Consider the following 17,673-nt stretch of genomic DNA (forward strand, 5'->3'; position numbering starts at 1 on the left):
AGTACGACTTTTGTATTCCTTTGAAGAATTCATTTTCATTTTGAAAAGAATTCCAGTTTCACATCATACCCCCCATATACACATACATAATAAAGAAATAGTATATCAAAGCCAGATTATTTCCTTTTCACATCTCTCATAACAAATAAGAACCTTTCCTTACCAATGTACCAAAGTACTAAAACAAAGTAGTTAGTTTTATCTTGTTCTATAAAAAAGAGAAACTTAATTCAAAACCGGGAGTTGCTGATGGACAGGGAGGCCTGGCGTGCTGCAATTCATGGGGTCGCAAAGAGTCGGACACGACTGAACTGAACTGAACTGCATTCAAAATCAGATGAAAAATGTTTAAAGAATGACTTTTATATTTTTCCATGTGGAAAATGATTGTTTTCAATAAAGTGACCATTGTTTAGAATCAGTTAATAAGAAATGATAGACCTGAATTGGGAAGAGTGGTTGGTATATGAATTGATGTTTCAGAAAGGTCAGATGACTAGTCAGCTGACCATTGTTGTTATTGCTTACTCATTCAGTCCTGTCTGACTTTTTGCAACACCATGGACTGTAGCCTGCCAGGCTGCTCTATTGGTGGGATTCTCCAAGCAAGGATCTGGAGTAGGTGCCCATTTCCTGACTCAGGGATCAAACCCCCATCTCCTATGTTGGCAGGCAGGTTCTTTACCCCTGAGCTACCTGCACAGTCCCAACTGACCATAGGAATGCCTGTAAGTGATGAAACAGTAAAGCCGGTGCTTCTCAAACAGTTCTTTGTTGTTGTGTTCTGTGCAGGTTGCTAGAGCCCTAAAGAAACAGTCTGTATTTACCCCTGAATAAATTAGCCAGCAGCTATATTTTAAACTTGGAATAGAGTTATTTTGTGAAAAATGTTCATCCTGCATGTTTATGAACTTCTTGGATACTTAGCTCTGCGTCTCCAAGAGGTCACCTGGCGTTTATGATAAAGTTCCTGCTTAATTCAGATACAGAACACACAATTTTCTTGTTTATTGGACTTCAGCTTCCCTGGATGTTGACACCAATGGCTTGCTCTGTTTTTATTAGACAAGCACTCCAATTTTTTAGTGAGCTTAGCAAACTTCTTCAAGAGGAAACTGGAGGTGCTGTTCTAATATGACACACATTAAAAATTCCTCTTTCTCTCTCTTATTTATAGTCTGATGGCGGATAAACAGTATACCGATTTAGTCTTGCGGAAGAGTGACATTTTTGAAAGCATTAAATTTCAAGATAATGTGCACACATGGAATTCAGCAACATTAGCCAACTGAGCAGGGACCGGCTCGCACTAATGTCACTTTATTCCCATTTTGCTCTGTTGTGGGCTGTACCTGCTTCCTATTTTCTGTGCTATTGCTGGTCCCTGTCCCCCTGGATTCATATGGCCCTGATGTGAGAAATAAAACTAAACAAAAATATTACTAAGGATGACAGATACTGCATCTATTATTTTTACTGCTGACTTTTTTTTAATGTTTCAGAATCTTCAGCTGGCCTGGGAAATTACTGTAGATGCTTGTATGAGCTGTGAGTTACCCCCAAGTGGAAGAGGTGTATGTCGGAAGAGCAGAGTGTGTGTGTGCCTGTGGATGTGTCTGTGTGTGTGTGTTGGTCCTCTCTGAAGAAGCCTCTTTTCAGAGGAGGCAGCTGAAACTGTCATCAAACAGTTACAAAACAGGAGCTCTCACGCTCCAGGCCAGATGAGAATAGGGGGCGGGGGGGTAGGTAGGGAAAAGATGAGCTCACATGGAATTTCTGTTTGGTCGGAAAAATAACCAGGGAAGTGGGGAAGAGACCCGAGCAGATAGGAAGAATGGAGAGTGATCATTAAGTGTATTTCAGGTTTTACCCAGTGGTTTTTCCTTCTGGGCTGTTATAGGGATAATGTTAAGTTCAAGTCAGCCCAAAGCAAGAGTTGTGGGAGTTTTTTCAGTTCCTCTTTATCACTTAGAAAAATTCAAGGAAAACATCTTCATCCATGTTATATGTTTTCAAGCTGCCACATTTGCCAAGGGTCCTTTCCATTCTTAACACGAACTAGAAGCTAGAGGATTTAGCCATGGGCAGCACGTGTCAGTTCCAAGTACTGACCTGGGGACCTTCAGATTCATTAGATGTGCATCAGAGTCAGTGTCTCTGCCTCTTCTCTCTCCCTCTCATACACAGTTATGTTCATCCTATATTTTTATAATCAGGAAATAATATGTTCAATCAGATAACTGGAATTTGACGGAAAACAACAAAATTCTATAAAGCAATTATCCTTCAATTAAGAAATAAATTAAAAAACAAGTAACTGAAAAAAAAAAACCATGGACCCCAGTGTGCACAGTAGCCTTATTTACAATTGGCAAGATATAGAAGCAGTGTAACTGTACATCAGCAGATGAATGGAGAAAGAAAATGTGGTGTATAAACACATGCATATACAGACATACAGATGTGTATATATTATGGAATACTGCTCAGCCGTTAAAAATGAAATCTTGCCATTTGCAGCACCATGGATTGACTTGGAGGGTGTTATGCTAAGTGAAATAAGTCAGGCAGAGGGTACATACTGCATGGCATTACTTATAAGTGGAATCTAAAAAATACAACAAGCTAGTGAATTTAACAAAAAAGAAATAGATTCTGATACAGAGAAAAGAAGTTACCAGTGGGGAGAGGCAAGATAAGGGTAGGGGATTAAGAGGTACAAACTACAGAGTATAAAACAAATAAGCTGCAAGGATACCTTATACAGCACACGGGAATATAGCCAATATTTTATAATAACTATAAATGGAACATAATCTTTAAAAAGTTGTGAATGGCTATGTTGTATACCTGAAACATATAATACTGTAAATCAACTATACCTCAATAAAAATTTTTAAAGGAAAAAAAAAGAACAAATATAGACAAGTATAAGTTGAGTTTTTTTACTTTTTCTTAATTGCCTTTGATCAACAGATCTTAGCTGATGGTAGAACCTGATTTCTAGTGGAAAACAGCTCTTTAGATTTCTAGTGGAAGACAGCTCTTTATTTTATTTTATTACTTTTTGGCTGCACCACACAGCACATGGGATCCTACTTCCCTAACCAGGGTTCAAACCCATGCCCCTGGCATTGCAAGCATGGAGTCTTAACCACTGGATCACCAGGGAAGTCCCCTAGAAATATTTGTCCTAGTACAGTTCTAGAACAGGATATACAGCAAGCAAAAGAATTAAAAGCCTCGCCCTCATACAGTGTACACTAACATTTGCTGAGAAACATAGTGAAATACCTGTTGGCTGAGCATAAAAATGATGGCTCCCTAACCATATCCAGATAATGCTTTCCAATCAGAGGTTCCTTTGAAATTCAAGGGGGAGGAAAAGTTTTATCAGTCAAACACTCTACTGATAAAAAGCTTTGGGTACTTGGACTCCCTCCAGAAAATAGCAGATTCCATTCCTAATTCTGTTAATTCCAAAAATAAAATATGGGTATTGGAGTTATTTTGTCCCCACGTGTTAGTTCGGCATAGGAGTCCGTGAATTTTCTCACAATAAACGATACATTCCTAGTACCTTTTAAATTGTAATTTGTGATAATAATTGAAATCATCAGAGTCATATGAAAGATATACATGATTTTTGAAGTGATTCTAGATTTTAATACATATAATTTCAACTTCTTTTAAACGAAAGTCAACCTTTTCCAAATTTTTCTTTTACAACTTCAAAGTTTGAGAAAGGCTAATTTTTCATCATGTTTGTATAATATGACTCATTATTTGAGCCTTTTCAACATGAAATGCTTATGGTTATGTGTGTGGACGTGTGGACAGATAACCTAACAGCTACTTGCCTAAGAGGTCCACTGAGTTTGTTCCTCTTTCCTGGCCTGTGTCCCTTGCAGACACCCTGACCAGTCAATGGAGCAGTCTAAGTCATCTTTGCCACTGGGTGACCCAAAACAAAGCTGTAGTCTTAAGTGATAGGTTAATAAAATCATGAACTCAGATCATGAACTCCTTATTGCCAAATTCAGACTTAAATTGAAGAAAGTAGGGAAAACCACTAGACCGTTCAAGTATGACCTAAATCAAATCCCTCACAATTACACATTGGAAGTGACAAATAGATTCAAGGATTAGATTTGATAGAGTGCCTGAGAAATATGGATGGAGGTTCGTGACACTGTACAGGAGGCAGTGATCAAGACTATCCTCAAGAAAAAGGCAAAATGGTTGTCTGAGGAGGCCTTACAAATAGCTGTGAAAAGGGGAAGCAAAAGACAAAGGAGAAAAGAAAAGATATACCCATTTGAATGCAGAGTTCCAGAGAAACGCAAGGAGAGATAAGAAAGCCTTCTTCAGTGATCAATGCAAAGAAATAGAGGAAAACGATAGAATGGAAAAGATTAGAGATCTCTTCAAGAAAACTAGAGATACCAAGGGAACATTTCATACGAAGATGGGCACAATAAAAGACAGAAATGACATGGACCTAATAGAGGCAGAAGATATTAAGAAGAAGTGGCAAGTGGGCCTTAGGAAGCATCACTACAGACAAAGCTAGTGGAGATGATGGAATTCCAGTGGAGCTATTTCAAATCCTGAAACATGATGCTGTGAAAGTGCTGCACTCAATATGCCAGCAAATTTGGAAAACTCAGCAGTGGCCACAGGACTGGAAAAGGTCAGTTTTCATTCTAATGCCAAAGAAAGGCAATGCCAAAGAATGCTCAAACTACCACACAATTGCATTCATCTTACACGCTGGCCAAGTAATGTTCAAAATTCTCCAAGCCAGGCTTCAACAATATGTAAACTGTGAAATTCCAGATGTTCAAGCTGGATTTAGAAAAGGCAGAGGAACCAGAGATCAAATTGCCAACATCCATTGGATCATCGAGAAATCTGTATGCAGGTCAAGAAGCAACAGTTAGAACCAGACATGGAACAACACACTGGTTCTATATTGGCAAAGGAATACATCAAGGCTGTGTGTTGTCACCCTGCTTATTTAACTTACATGCAGAGTACATCATATGAAATACCAAGCTGGATGAAGCACAAGCTGGAATCAAGATTGCTGGGAGAAGTACCAATAACCTCAGATATGCAGATGACACCACACTTATGGCAGAAAGCGAAGAACTAAAGAGCCTTTTGATGAAAATGAAAGAGGAGAGTGAAAAAGTTGGCTTAAAACTCAACATTCCAAAAAACTAAGATCATGGCATCTGGTCCCATCACTTCATGGCAAATAGATGGGGAAACAGTGGAAACAGTGGCTGACTTTATTCTTTGGGGCTCCAGAATCACTGCAGATGGTGACTGCAGCCATGAAATTAAAAGATGCTTACTCCTTGAAAGGAAAGTTATGACCAACCTAGAGATCATGTCAAAAAGCAGAGACATTACTTTGCCAACAAAGGTCTGTCTCGTCAAAGCTATGGTTTTTCTAGTAGTCATGTATGAATGTGAGAGTTGGACTATAAAGAAAGCTGAGCGCTGAAGAATTGATGCTTTTGAAGTGTGGTGTTGGAGAAGACTCTTGAGAGTCCCTTGGACTGCAAGGAGATCAAACCAGTCCATCCTAAAGGAGATCAACCCTGAGTATTCATTGGAAGGACTGATGCTGAAGCTGAAACTCCAATACTTTGGCCACCTGATGCAAAGATCTGACTCATTGGAAAAGATCCTGATGCTGGGAAAGATTGAGGGAGGAGGAGAAGGGGAAAACAGAGGATGAGATGGTTGGATGGCATCACCGACTCAATGCACATGAGTTTGAGTAGGCTCTGGGAGTTGGTGATGGACAGGGAGGCCTGGCGTGCTGCGATTCATGGGGTTGGAAAAAGGTGGACACGACTGAGTGACTGAACTGAACTAAACTAATGAAATCAGCCCCCACTTCTCAGTTGCTGGGGAGGAAAGCCATGTCTAAGGCCCTCTCCCAGTCTGCCAGCGGCCACACCAGCCCATCACATCATCTCATCACAATGTCAAGAGGTGAACTCTGAAAAAGACCTAACCAAGATCCAAAGCCTGACTTGTGTCAACGTGAAACTCTTTTCTTTGTGATTAACACAGGCCGTGTATTCTAGTCAGTGAGAACTGGAAGGCAGCTGGGTGGATGATGAGCATCTACAAGACATGGATCCAGTGCTTTCTCAGGTGATGATGCAGTGGGCAGCCTTGTTAGAAGAATCCAGGGACTTCCCTGACGATCCTCTGGTTAAGACTGCTTTCCACTGCAAGGGACACGGATTCAATCCCTGATTGGGGAACTAAGATCTCACATGCCTCACAGCCAAAAAACCAAAATATAAAACAGAAACAATATTGTAACAAATTCAGTAAAAAATTCAAAACTAGTCCACATCAAAAAAAAAAAAAAAAAAACTTTAAAAAAGAATGCTCTTACCTTGGTTGACAGCTGGGTTACCTAGCTGGTTAAGAAAACCAGCCTTTATTTTCTGTCTGAATTTAAGCAACCAATAAAGTTGGCTTAGTGATGCCATTGAGTCTTATGAAAATGGTTTTATCTCAATGCAGGAAACTATGCCAGAGGTCTCAAGTTGTCTAGCCATGTGGTCATGGGCAACTTAGCACCGCCATGCCTCTTTTTCCCTCTCTCTAAAACTGGGATAATAATAGCAATTTCCTCACTGGTTGTTGTGAGAACTAAGAGTTACTGCATGTAACATCTCTGGTTTATCTCAAGTCCTACAGAAGTTTTGGTAATTGTTATCCTCATTGCTTTTCTATCAGCTATTGTAGCGATGGTACTTTTGCATTGAAAATATTGATATTTAAAACGTAGGACCATTTGTTTCCTTTTCCTTAACATTTTACCTTTAAAAACAATACCATCTGGTAGCCCTCACAATCCATCTTTGAGGTGACAGCTCCCTATTCATTGAGGTTTATTCAGCTGAATCTGGGCAATTTGATATAATGTATGCATTCTTTGACTCAACCAATATCTATTTCCTCCCTACTGTGAGGAAAAATTAAATACTTCTCCGTTCCAGCCTCTGCCCCCATGCTTAATTAAGTTGAAGCACACACTTAATTGTAGAATCCAGAACTAAAAAGCCTTTTGCCTTTCCCTTCTTATGTCTATATGCGATCTGCAAATCCTCAAGTTTTGCCTGCCCTGTAGAATTTCAAATGACAGATCATTTAAAAATGAAGACGCCTTTTTTATAACCAAGCATTGACCTTCAGGTCATTGTTACCAATTTTTGTCTGTCACAGTCTCTGTTGGTATAACCCAACATGGCAGGGCCTCTAATAGAGATGGACAAGTCAGGCTCGTTGGAGAATCATGTCCTATAACCTGAGTTGCAGTTAACCATGGGTGAGACTTAGGTCTGAACTGAAGTTGACCTTTGTATTCCTTCCCCTTGAATCTGCTCCCATCCTGATCCTCTGAGAAACGCCACTCAGTTCAGGTTCAGGGAGGAAACGAGGAGAAGGAAGAGTTATTTCTGTTTTTCCCCCACCCATGCTACGCTTGGGTCTCCTAACTGGTGGCCATTGTCTTGCTACTCTTCTCCCATAGGACACGATGCTGAAGACATCGTTCTTCACCATGTTCTCTTTACCGACTCTGATTCATGCCTGTCACATAGTTAATAACTTGCGAAGGATTTTTCTTCCCTTTCCCTTGCCCTTGTTTCTTGTTTTTATTTTTATGCCAGGAAAGAAATATAAGAGAAATATTTGAAGAGAATATGCGTGAAGGGCCATCCTTTTCATTTGACTTCATCCCACATTTCTTTCCTTCTCCTCTTTTGTTCTAGTTGGGAAATTTAGGGCTATAACTATGTTTTTCCTCCCTTTTAATTTTTTTCCAAGCAGTATTGTAAGATGTTTTAATAGAACTTATTTTTTAGAGCAGTTTTAGGTTTACAGCAAAATCAAGCATAAAGTATAGTAAACCTTTTCAGATTGGGCTCTTTCACTTGGTAATATGCTTTTGTTTCTTTTGTTTTCCATCTGTTCTTGAATGTTGTCTTCTTATTCCATTAGAGCCTTTAGCCTATAATTCATAGTTATTTTAAATTCCCAGTCTGATAATTCCACCATCCCTGCCATATGAGCCTTATTGCAATGGTTCCTCTGTCTCTCAACTGTGTTTTTTGCCTTTTAGTATGCCTTGTAATTTTTTTACTGATGTCCAGACTTGATGTACCAGGGAAAAGGGACTTCTGCAAATAGATCTTTAGTCACATGATAGTAAGGTGTTGGAGAGGCAAGGAGACCCACAATTGGGTCTCAACCTTTTAGTGAATTTGTGTCCTGAGCTGTGACCTTCACAGGCACTTCAGTAGTCCCCTCCTTGGATGGACAAGATGGCTGGAAGGGGCTGGGTTTGGATAACTTTCCTTCCCCCAGATTGGTTAGGCTCTGATAAAACCATAACAGGTTAGCCTCTAGGAAAATAATATTCTTGAGGGCAACTGTTTTTAAAAGCATAGAATGCTTTGAACATATTTCAAGTCGGCTACTTTCCTCCTCCTGCTGCTGAAAGCCAGAGGTGATTTTTTTTCCCTCCAATCTTTACTTTGAGAACCAGGTAGGGCTCCTGAAGATAAAATTCAAAAAGGTGTGAGGTCCCTCTTAAGTCTGGACCCTGCTGGAGTTTTTAAGTCTCAGACTGATCCACACTGAGCCTCCAGTAATTCAGTTACAGTTTGGGTTTTTCTGCCCCAGTGCTGGTTCTCACATAGGTTTCTGCTCATGTGTTTCTTCTCTGGGGAGCTGTGATTCTCCATATCCGCATGTTTGTAATTCGAGGGACAGTTATTTGCCCTGTGACATCATTTATCTTACAAGTTAAGTCAAACAATTGTCTGTTGAGCTTTTTTACTTGTTTTTAGGACAGAGCAATGACCGCCAAGCTTCTTCATGCCCAACAATAAACCGAAATCTTCTCCTTAATTTTGTATGCTCCATTGATGTCTATAAGAACATTTTGTTGTTGTTGTTGTTGTTACTAAGGTCTTTGAGATTCATGCAGTCCAAATTTAGAGATTGGAGGTTTAAATATTTCAGACAAACCATTTCTTAAAAATCAAAATGGAAAATAAATTTACCTGTGTCTTTAGATAAGATCGCAAAGAAAAATTGCCTCCACTTTAGGAGTTTTCCTGTGCAAAACACTATTTCATTAAGTTCACAATGTTTTTCTGACAGTTTTAAAAGTTTTCACTTGAGAAAAAAAGATCTGAAACATAAAGTCCAAAAGAGAAATAGAGAAAAAAAGAAAGAGAATAAATTTCAATTTATCCAGTCATTCCCAACCCTCAATTCTAAATCTAACCTTCTTCAACCATCTTAATTATGGAATACAGCATTTAATTGTATATGAGGAAAAACCAGAAATCCCAAGCAGTGACTCATAGTCTCTGTGACCAAGCAAGCTACTTTTGATTAGTAGGTTGTAAATAAACTCTTTTCTGATGCTTTGCTATGACAATTGTTAATTCAACTACTTTTTTTGTTAATTTCTACTTTTGACAGTGCATAATATTTAGTCATGAGGTGATAGAGTATTCACACCTGAAAGCAATTTGGTGAAAATTATAATGTAACTTGTATGAAAATGTAAATTAATGAAATACTTTCTTAGACAAAGCACATTGTTCTAGAATGAGTACCTTTGGGGTCAAGAGAGATCTGGGGTGTTATTCCAGCTCTACAATTTGGACAATTTAACTTCTTGAGACTCAGCTCCTTCATCTATAAAATGAGCAGTAAGCATAGCTCTTACCAGGTTGAAAAAAGTGAAAGTCAGCGTGTTAGTTGCTCAGTCATGTCCTCCTCTTTGCGATCTCATGGACTTTAGCTTGCCAGGTTCCTCTGTCCGTGAAATTCTCCAGGCAAGAATACTGGAGTGGGTTGCCATTTCATACTCCAGGGGATTTCCCAACCCAGGGATCGAACCCAGGTCTCCCACATTGCAGGCAGATTATTTACCGTTACTAGAACACTTGCAGAGCACTGCCACACAGTAGCTGTGCATTATATGGCGGTTTCCACGCTCTTCCTTTCCAACACAATTAAGTTCCTAAGTGTGTATTAGCGGAGAGCAGAAGTGTCCAAAAACATGCTTTGTTTGGACCACACAGTCTTTCTAATTTTTCAATTTGAATTATTTGACAATACTTAAAATTCAGTTCCTATAAAATCTGAATTTTGGGTTTCTCCAATGTCTGGGCCCTCTATGGGGCATCAAGCCTCTGGAGCTGAGTGGCTGTCTCCCCTTCCACTTCTCCAGCACCCACCACTCCTTATCGTCTTAGACCTGTTTCACTCCCTTGTGAGGCCTGCCTGGCTCCCAGTGAGACATCTGTGTCTGTGGTCAAACAGTGAGGTTAATGCAGGAAGGCTTGCTGAGGACGTGGGAGGTGGGTTTTGACAATTCACAGGCAAAAGGTGTATGGTTAATGGACATGAGCTTAAAGCTGTGAGTCTCCAGACTGGACCTCTGCTTGGTTTGAGTAGGTTCTCACCAGTCCTTAACGGCCTTCTTTTGTGCTTCAGGAAGATCAGCAGTGGCGTGTGTAGCGTGACCTCACTGAAGTTAGTTCACACACGGGAGATGAGAAAGGAGAAAGATCTTTCCGGTACAAGCTTGACTTTTATTTTTGCACACACGCCCCCTCTACCACCTCATCCCACCAGGGGTAAGAAGCACTTTCACTTCCATCTCCTAACCTGAAAGGATTAGAGAAAACACAAGAGAAGACAGAGAGGGAGGGAGGTCTGGCAAACATGACCGTGTCTCTCTTCATAGGCAGAACAGAAGAGAATGTTGAGGCAGTTATCTGCATAAATCAGCCCAAAGCACATTAAAGAAATTCCAGCAAAAAGGGGACGTTTATGCCTGAATAATGGCGCTAATTATCTCCGGCCTCCACTTTAGGGCTCCTGGGGAAACCTGGCTTAAGAGTGCTTTTCCAGTGAGCTGGCAGACTCGGAGGTGGAGAGAAATCATATTGTCATAACTGCAGCTGTGGACTTGGAGTCAGTGATGCCTCTGCCCAGAACACCTGTTGAGAATATCCAAGCCTGCGCTCTGCCTCTCAGACTCATGTGATGGTCTGGAGAAAAGGGGGCTCTGGGGAAGACGAGTAGGTTCGGCAAGCTGGCACCTAGAGGAACCATGCAGCTTACTTTGCAAAATCTTTACAACTTTTTACTGTAAACGCTTAATTTCAAAAAAAAATTTTTTTGAAATATAGTTGACTTACCGTGCTTGTTAGTTTCAGGTGTACAGCAAAATGATTCAGTTTTATATATATATATATATATATATATACACACACATATGGAGATATGAATATACATATTCTTTTTTAGACTTTTTCCATTATAGGTTATTATAAGATACTGACTATAGTTCCATGTGCTATATAGTGGGTCCTTGTTGGTTATCTGTTTTATATATAATAGTGTGTATATGTAAATCTCAAACTTTTAACTTATCCCTCCCACCTTCCCTTTGATAACCATAAGTTTGTTTTCTGTATCTGTAAGTCTATTTCTGTCCTACAAATAAGTTCACTTCTATCATTTATATATTCCATGTATAAGCTACCCCCTGGACTGTACCCCACCAGGCTCCTCTGTCCATGGAATTCTCCGGGCAAGAATGCTGGAGTGGGTTGCCATTCCCTTCTCCGGGGGATCTTCCTGACCCAGGGAGTGAACCCAGGTGTCTCACATAACAGGCATAGTCTTTACCATCTGAGCCACCAGGAAATCCCCATATAAGCAATATCATGTGTTATTTGTCTTTCTCTGACTGATTTCACTTGGTATGATAATCTATACATCCACCTATGTTGCTGCACATGGCATTATTTTATTGTTCTTTATGGCTGAGTAATATTCAGGTATTGTGTGTGGTGGGGGGAGTTCCCTGGTGGCTCAGATGGTGAAGAATCCACCTGCAATGCAGGAGACCCAGGTTCAGTCCCTGAGTTGGGAAGATCCCCTGGAGAAGGAAATGACAACCCACTCCAGTGTCCTTGCCTGGGATTATATATATCTATTTATCCATTCATCTGTCAATGGACATTTAGGTTGCCTCCATGTCCTGGCTATTGTGAATAGTGCTGCTATAAATATTGGGGTGTATGTATCTTTTAGAATTAGAATGTATACATTAGATGTATGCCCAGGAGTGGGATTGCTGAATTATATGGTAGCTCTATTTAGATTCTTGAGGAGACTCCATACCATTCTCCACAGTGGTTATACCAATTTATATTCCCACCTTTACAACTTTAACGTTGTCATAGAAGTTATAGATCATTTTCATTTTTCTGTTTAAAAGTGTATCTTTTTTCACAACTTTTAGCAATAAAAAAGGAGCAACTTATTAATGTTCTGCCTTCTAAGTATGAATCAAAAGATTATTATAACTACAGGCAAGAAAGCATTTGGATTATGTGGCATTTGGAAATGAAAATAAAGGTTATCCATATGGTCTGATGTTGTCAATGCCTCACACTGCATTAGTAATCACCGAATATGGGGGTGATTTTGATTATGCGGCTCATTTTAAATTGTACCGTGCCCTGGGTCAGTCAGAGTCAAGATGATTTACTAGAAATAGCTGCTGCTTTCTTGTGTAAACGCTGCTAAGTGCTTAAGCAGAATTAGAATATTTAGAACATCATACTTTTGGTTTTACGGTGCTACAGTCTTCTTAAAGCTCCTCGCTTTATACCTTCTTAAGCATCTCTAATTCTATTCTTGTCTGTCCTGGATGCATCAACCTCCAGTAGTAAGAGCTGTAAAGTGTGTTTTATCCATGTATGTGAATGTCAGTTTCCCTTAGGTTTTATAGCTTTTGTCCAGGTCTCTGTAACTTAAAAGATTATGAGCTTCTGGTGGTTAATGAGAATGATTCAAAGGCCAGGGTTTAATCTTTGTCTCCCAAAGACCTGAAGCTCTCCCTGCCTTCCAAGGTCTTTTTGCATTTCGTTCACCGAGGGGCTGGGGGAAGCCCGGGGATTCATTCTTCTGCAGACCTGCAGGAAAGCCAACAACTTGTCTTTTCTTTTTATCCTTCTGCCCTGTTGACCAGCATTGATGGAGAACCACTCTGGGTTCAATTGGGGTCCAATGTCACAGCCATCTGAGGGTCAGAGGGCTGTGTCCCATGCAGGCTCCTGGAAGCCTCCTCCTTTCATGTATGCACTCCAGCGTGAGCACCACTGATTCCATACGAGTGACTCTCAATCATCGGTCAGGGCACGTGGTCCATCCTTGCATGTGTCTACATAACGAACTCTCTGTCCCAAGGAAACTGGACCAGAAGCGGAAGGAGACAATGAGCAGCACGCGGCAGGAGATGACAGTGATGGTGAGCTCCATGGACAAGAGCTATGCTGAGCAGGGCACCAGCTGCGATGAGGCCTTCTCCTTCATGGACACGCACAACCTCAACGGGAGATGTGAGTGGGCGCCCTTCCCGCCTTCAGGGCACCTCTGGGGTCCAGGGGTTAGGAAACAAAACCTTCCTAGACAATCCTTAGGCGCTGTTGGTTTCGCCAGCCCCTTCAGATGATGCTGGCCACACCCCCAGGTGCCACGGTGGCTTAGGAACGATGCTGCGGGACGGGGAATGGGACCAGGTGAGAGCACAGGCAACCACGGCCACGTGTCTGTAAAGACCTAAGAGCTATGACACCAAGGCGGCCCTCCCTGCCCACGGAAGCACCTGCTTCCCACTCTCCCTGCTGTTCATCAGCTCCTGTTTGTGAGCAAGCCAGGTGTGGAACCACACGGGGGAAGCCTGTTATAAAACAGCTCACTAAATGGCAGTAACAAGCTAATTGTTTATTTGTTTAGCTGACATGTTCTGCCTTTATTACAGGGCTATTAGTGGCAATTAATAAGTTAAACTGTATTTCCACTTCAGAAGGCTTGCATCTCACACCAGGCGGGTAAAGGGAGCTTGGCTAACACCTTCCCGTGCTACCACCTGCCATCCAGGTACAGGGCACTATTTCGGGACGCTAACAGTTACACGGATTGTTGGACATACAGACAGTATTTCTCCCCTCATCCCCCAGTGATCTTTTGGGGGACCTAGATAAACCCATGGGCTGTGCCTGATGATGTGGTTCCCAGCCCTGCTGGGTTCAAGGTCAGAGGTCTCCTCACCTCGTGAAATTCATGCCCAAAGGCTGCTGCCGACCCTGGCTGCATTAAATCAGGATGCTGGACAACAAGGGGATGGATTAAGGGGAGCTGTCACCAGCAGTAATAAAAATAAAGGCGGGGGCTTGGCACAGACCCTCAGCCTCCGCTGGAAGAGGGCTGGTCCCAGTGCAGTGCTCACACCTGTCCTGACCACCCTCCTGGGGTGCGCCGATCAGCATCTCCCCCAGCGCCCTCCCCACATCACACCCAATGTGGTTTCTTCTTCTCCTCCCACATCTGCCTTGCCACCCTGCCCCACATTCAGCAAAGCTTCATAGAAAGGCCTGTTTTTTTCTTTCCACAGTGGCTGCGCTTGTCCACCTTGTCCCAGTTAGAGGTCCTACATTTATTTATCCACGTGCAACCCCCACTCTCTGCCGTGGGACTTCAGCGCACGCCGCTCTCTCCGGGGCGGGCGGGACACACTCCTCATCCGTGGTCACTGTCCTTTGCCCTTTTGTGTTATTTTCAGTGTAGGTGGCAGAATCTGGGGTACTTAGGTTTACTACAAATTCTTTCCTTTTTTGGAGACTTTTCTCTGCTTTTTTGTAGCAAATACTATCTTTTTCATTTCAAAAGTATGTAATGCATTTCACTGCCAAAATAAAGCAACTGAGGATGCATTTGTTGAGTGGGAGGGTTGAGGGGAGGTCCTTCCCACTATAGACAAGATGAGAATTTGTATTGGGGGGTGACAGAAGATGAGATGGTTGGATGGCATCTCAATGGACATGAGTTTGAGCAAGCTCCGGGAGATAATGAAGGACAGGGAAGACTGGCGTGCTGTAGTCCATGGGGTTGCAAAGAGTCGGATAGGACTGAATTACTGAACAAGTTATTTCTTGAACGTCGGTGTGGAGGGACCGTTCGGATACACGTCCTCTTTTTCCAGGATCACCTGTTTATGTTCCAAATCTTCTGTGTCATGGTGAAATTGCTCACAAATAAATTTACCTGGGCTTACCTACCCAAGAGCAGAAACCTACATTAAGAGTTTCTAGGCTTTGGAAGTTTGAGCAATAGAAGGTATTTGCCTCTGGGTAGGATATTTACTTTGGCATTGCCTTTTTTAAAAATGAATGTATCTATAGGAATCCAAAACTGCTCCTATCGAGAGGGCTGCCCCAGACTTAGGGGGGGATCACTGGCCATGACGGATTACCTGTTTCTCCCATCAGTGCAGCCGGTGGAGGAGATACAGCAAGAAGCTTTTCTTCCCCACTCTCTGAGCAATGGGTGGGTCTCATGGAATCCCATCCACAGGAACCCTAATGGTAAACTCCATCCTCACCACATGCTCTTAATGCCTTTAACATGTGCTATGTGTGTGTGTGTGCTACGTCGCTTCAGTCTGACTCTTTGTGACCCCATGGACTGTAGCCCACCAGGCTTCTCAGTCCATGGGATTCTCCAGGCAAGAGTACTGGAGTGGGTTGCCACTCCCTTCTCCAGGGGATCTTCTCCACCAAGGGATCAAGCCAGTGTCTCCTGTGGCTCCTGCATTGCAGGCAGATTTTTGACCACTGAGCCACCGGGGAAGCCCAATGCCTTTATCATATAAGAACAATTACTGGAAGAGGAAACTTTCAGGAAATGTACTCATTAGACCACTAGAATTCTAGCCTTAAACTTACTGCAAGCCTGGGCATGTTTGAGATCTTTCAGGATTGGGAGGTGAGTACCTTTTAGAAATGAGACAGTGAGAAAACTGAGGTTGGAGAATTTAAAAATAAGTCTGAGCACAAACAGTGTGGAATAATCTGTCCACCAAAGCAAACAGGAGTTGTGCAGAAAACAAGGGGGAAGTGGTTATGGAGAGTGGGGGTGGGTTTAATCTTTATACAAAGAAGTTTTTAAATACATTTTTTAAAGGTGAAAATAGACATAGTTATTTTGTATCTGCACATTGTAGTTTGCACATTTTTACAAAACAAATACAAATGTCAGCAGGTAACAGGCATTTTACTTCCTGACCCTGGCATGTTACTCAGGGTTTTTTGTCCTTATTCTTATCAGTCACTCTCTTTTTTTCCCTGGAGATTTACCATAAACATGCATCATAAATGTGATACTTCTCTATTTTAGCAAAATATAAATGACAGGCAGCCTAGGTTCCAGTTCTGTCATTTACTAATTCAGTACTTTAAAAACATAAACACAGGAAAAACCATTGTCTGAAAGGAAACCACTCCAGGAGAATGAAAATGTATCAGTGTGTCATCAGAATAAAGATAAGATGCAGTCACCACAGGGACTTGGTTGGTAGTGCCCCATTTAACACCCATGTAAGTGGCATTAAGGGATTCCCCAGTGGCTCAGCAGGTAAAGAAACTGCCTGCCAATGCAGGAGATGCGCTTCAATCCCTGGGTTGGGAAGATCCCCTGGAGGAGGAAATGGCCACCCACTCCAGTGTGCTTGCCTGAAAAATCCTATGGACAGAGGAACCTGGCAGGCTACAGTCCATGGGGTCACAAGAGTTGGACATGACTGAGCGACTGAGCACACACGCAAGTGATATTAATTAGTGTCCTGATCAGGATGTCAGCATCAAATAAACCATATAACTACATTGGCGGAATTAAAGTTTAGACTTACATCAACCAGCCTGTGCACTTAAGCACATTCAAATCATTTATCCTTATGCTTTAATGAAATTAAAGTGTTTTTAAGGCGCTAATCAATTAAGATGTTGAAGAGAGTTAAACTACTTTAAAAATAGAAAATATCCACTTTCAATGGGATCAGATAAATTGGATGGGATTGACTTCACCTCTTAATAACAGTGGAAAGAGAAGGTGTAAATAGTTAAACCTTGAGTGTTTCAGAGGAAGATTTCAAAGGAAAATAAGCAGGTTTTTAAGGATTTAAGGCCTAATAGGACAATGTGTAGGCATGCAGCTTTCATGTTAAAAATAACACATATGGAACATCTTTATTTTTCATAAAATAGAACATTGTGAAATGTTCTCTCAGTGTCCAAAACAGGAGAAAGGTGAGGATTTAGCAAATTACAAAAACACTGACTTTGGAATATTCTCCAAAAGCCATGCATAGACACGTCCTCATCCTCTTAGTTGTAAATAATCAGCTGAGCATTTGGTAAAATTCTACAAGCAAAGTGAAAAAAGTGAAAGTGTTCATTGCTTGAGTTCCATCCGACTCTTTGTGACCCCATGGACTGTAGCCCACCAGTCCCTTCTGTCCATGGAATTCTCCAGGCAAGAATACTGAAGTGGGTTGCCATTCTCTTCATCAGGGGATCTTTCCAACCCAGGGATCCAACCTCCATCTCCTGCATTGCAGGCAGATCATTTACCAGTGTGAGCCACTAGGGAAACCCCCTACAAGCAAAGGCTAGGAGTCAAAAGGGAGAGTAATGAATTTCTGCATACAGAAAGGGGCTGTGGCTGTGGGTATTTTCCTTCATTTGTGGGGTCAAA

The 17,673-nt window shown here is 41.6% G+C and overlaps 1 protein-coding gene across 3 annotated transcripts in view; it reads left to right on the forward strand.

The window, feature by feature from the left end:
* The window catches only part of PTPRM (protein tyrosine phosphatase receptor type M), a 657,833-nt gene that overhangs the window by 509,223 nt on the left and 130,937 nt on the right, over positions 1 to 17,673 (forward strand). For all 3 annotated transcript variants that reach the window (XM_052660546.1, XM_052660547.1, XM_052660548.1), the window contains exon 15: positions 13,330 to 13,481. In XM_052660546.1, the coding sequence (XP_052516506.1) occupies positions 13,330 to 13,481 (152 nt within the window). The remainder of the gene's footprint in view (positions 1 to 13,329; positions 13,482 to 17,673) is intronic.

Source organism: Budorcas taxicolor, chromosome 22 (assembly GCF_023091745.1).
Source record: "Budorcas taxicolor isolate Tak-1 chromosome 22, Takin1.1, whole genome shotgun sequence".
In the NCBI taxonomy this organism is placed as follows: Eukaryota; Metazoa; Chordata; class Mammalia; order Artiodactyla; family Bovidae; genus Budorcas; species Budorcas taxicolor.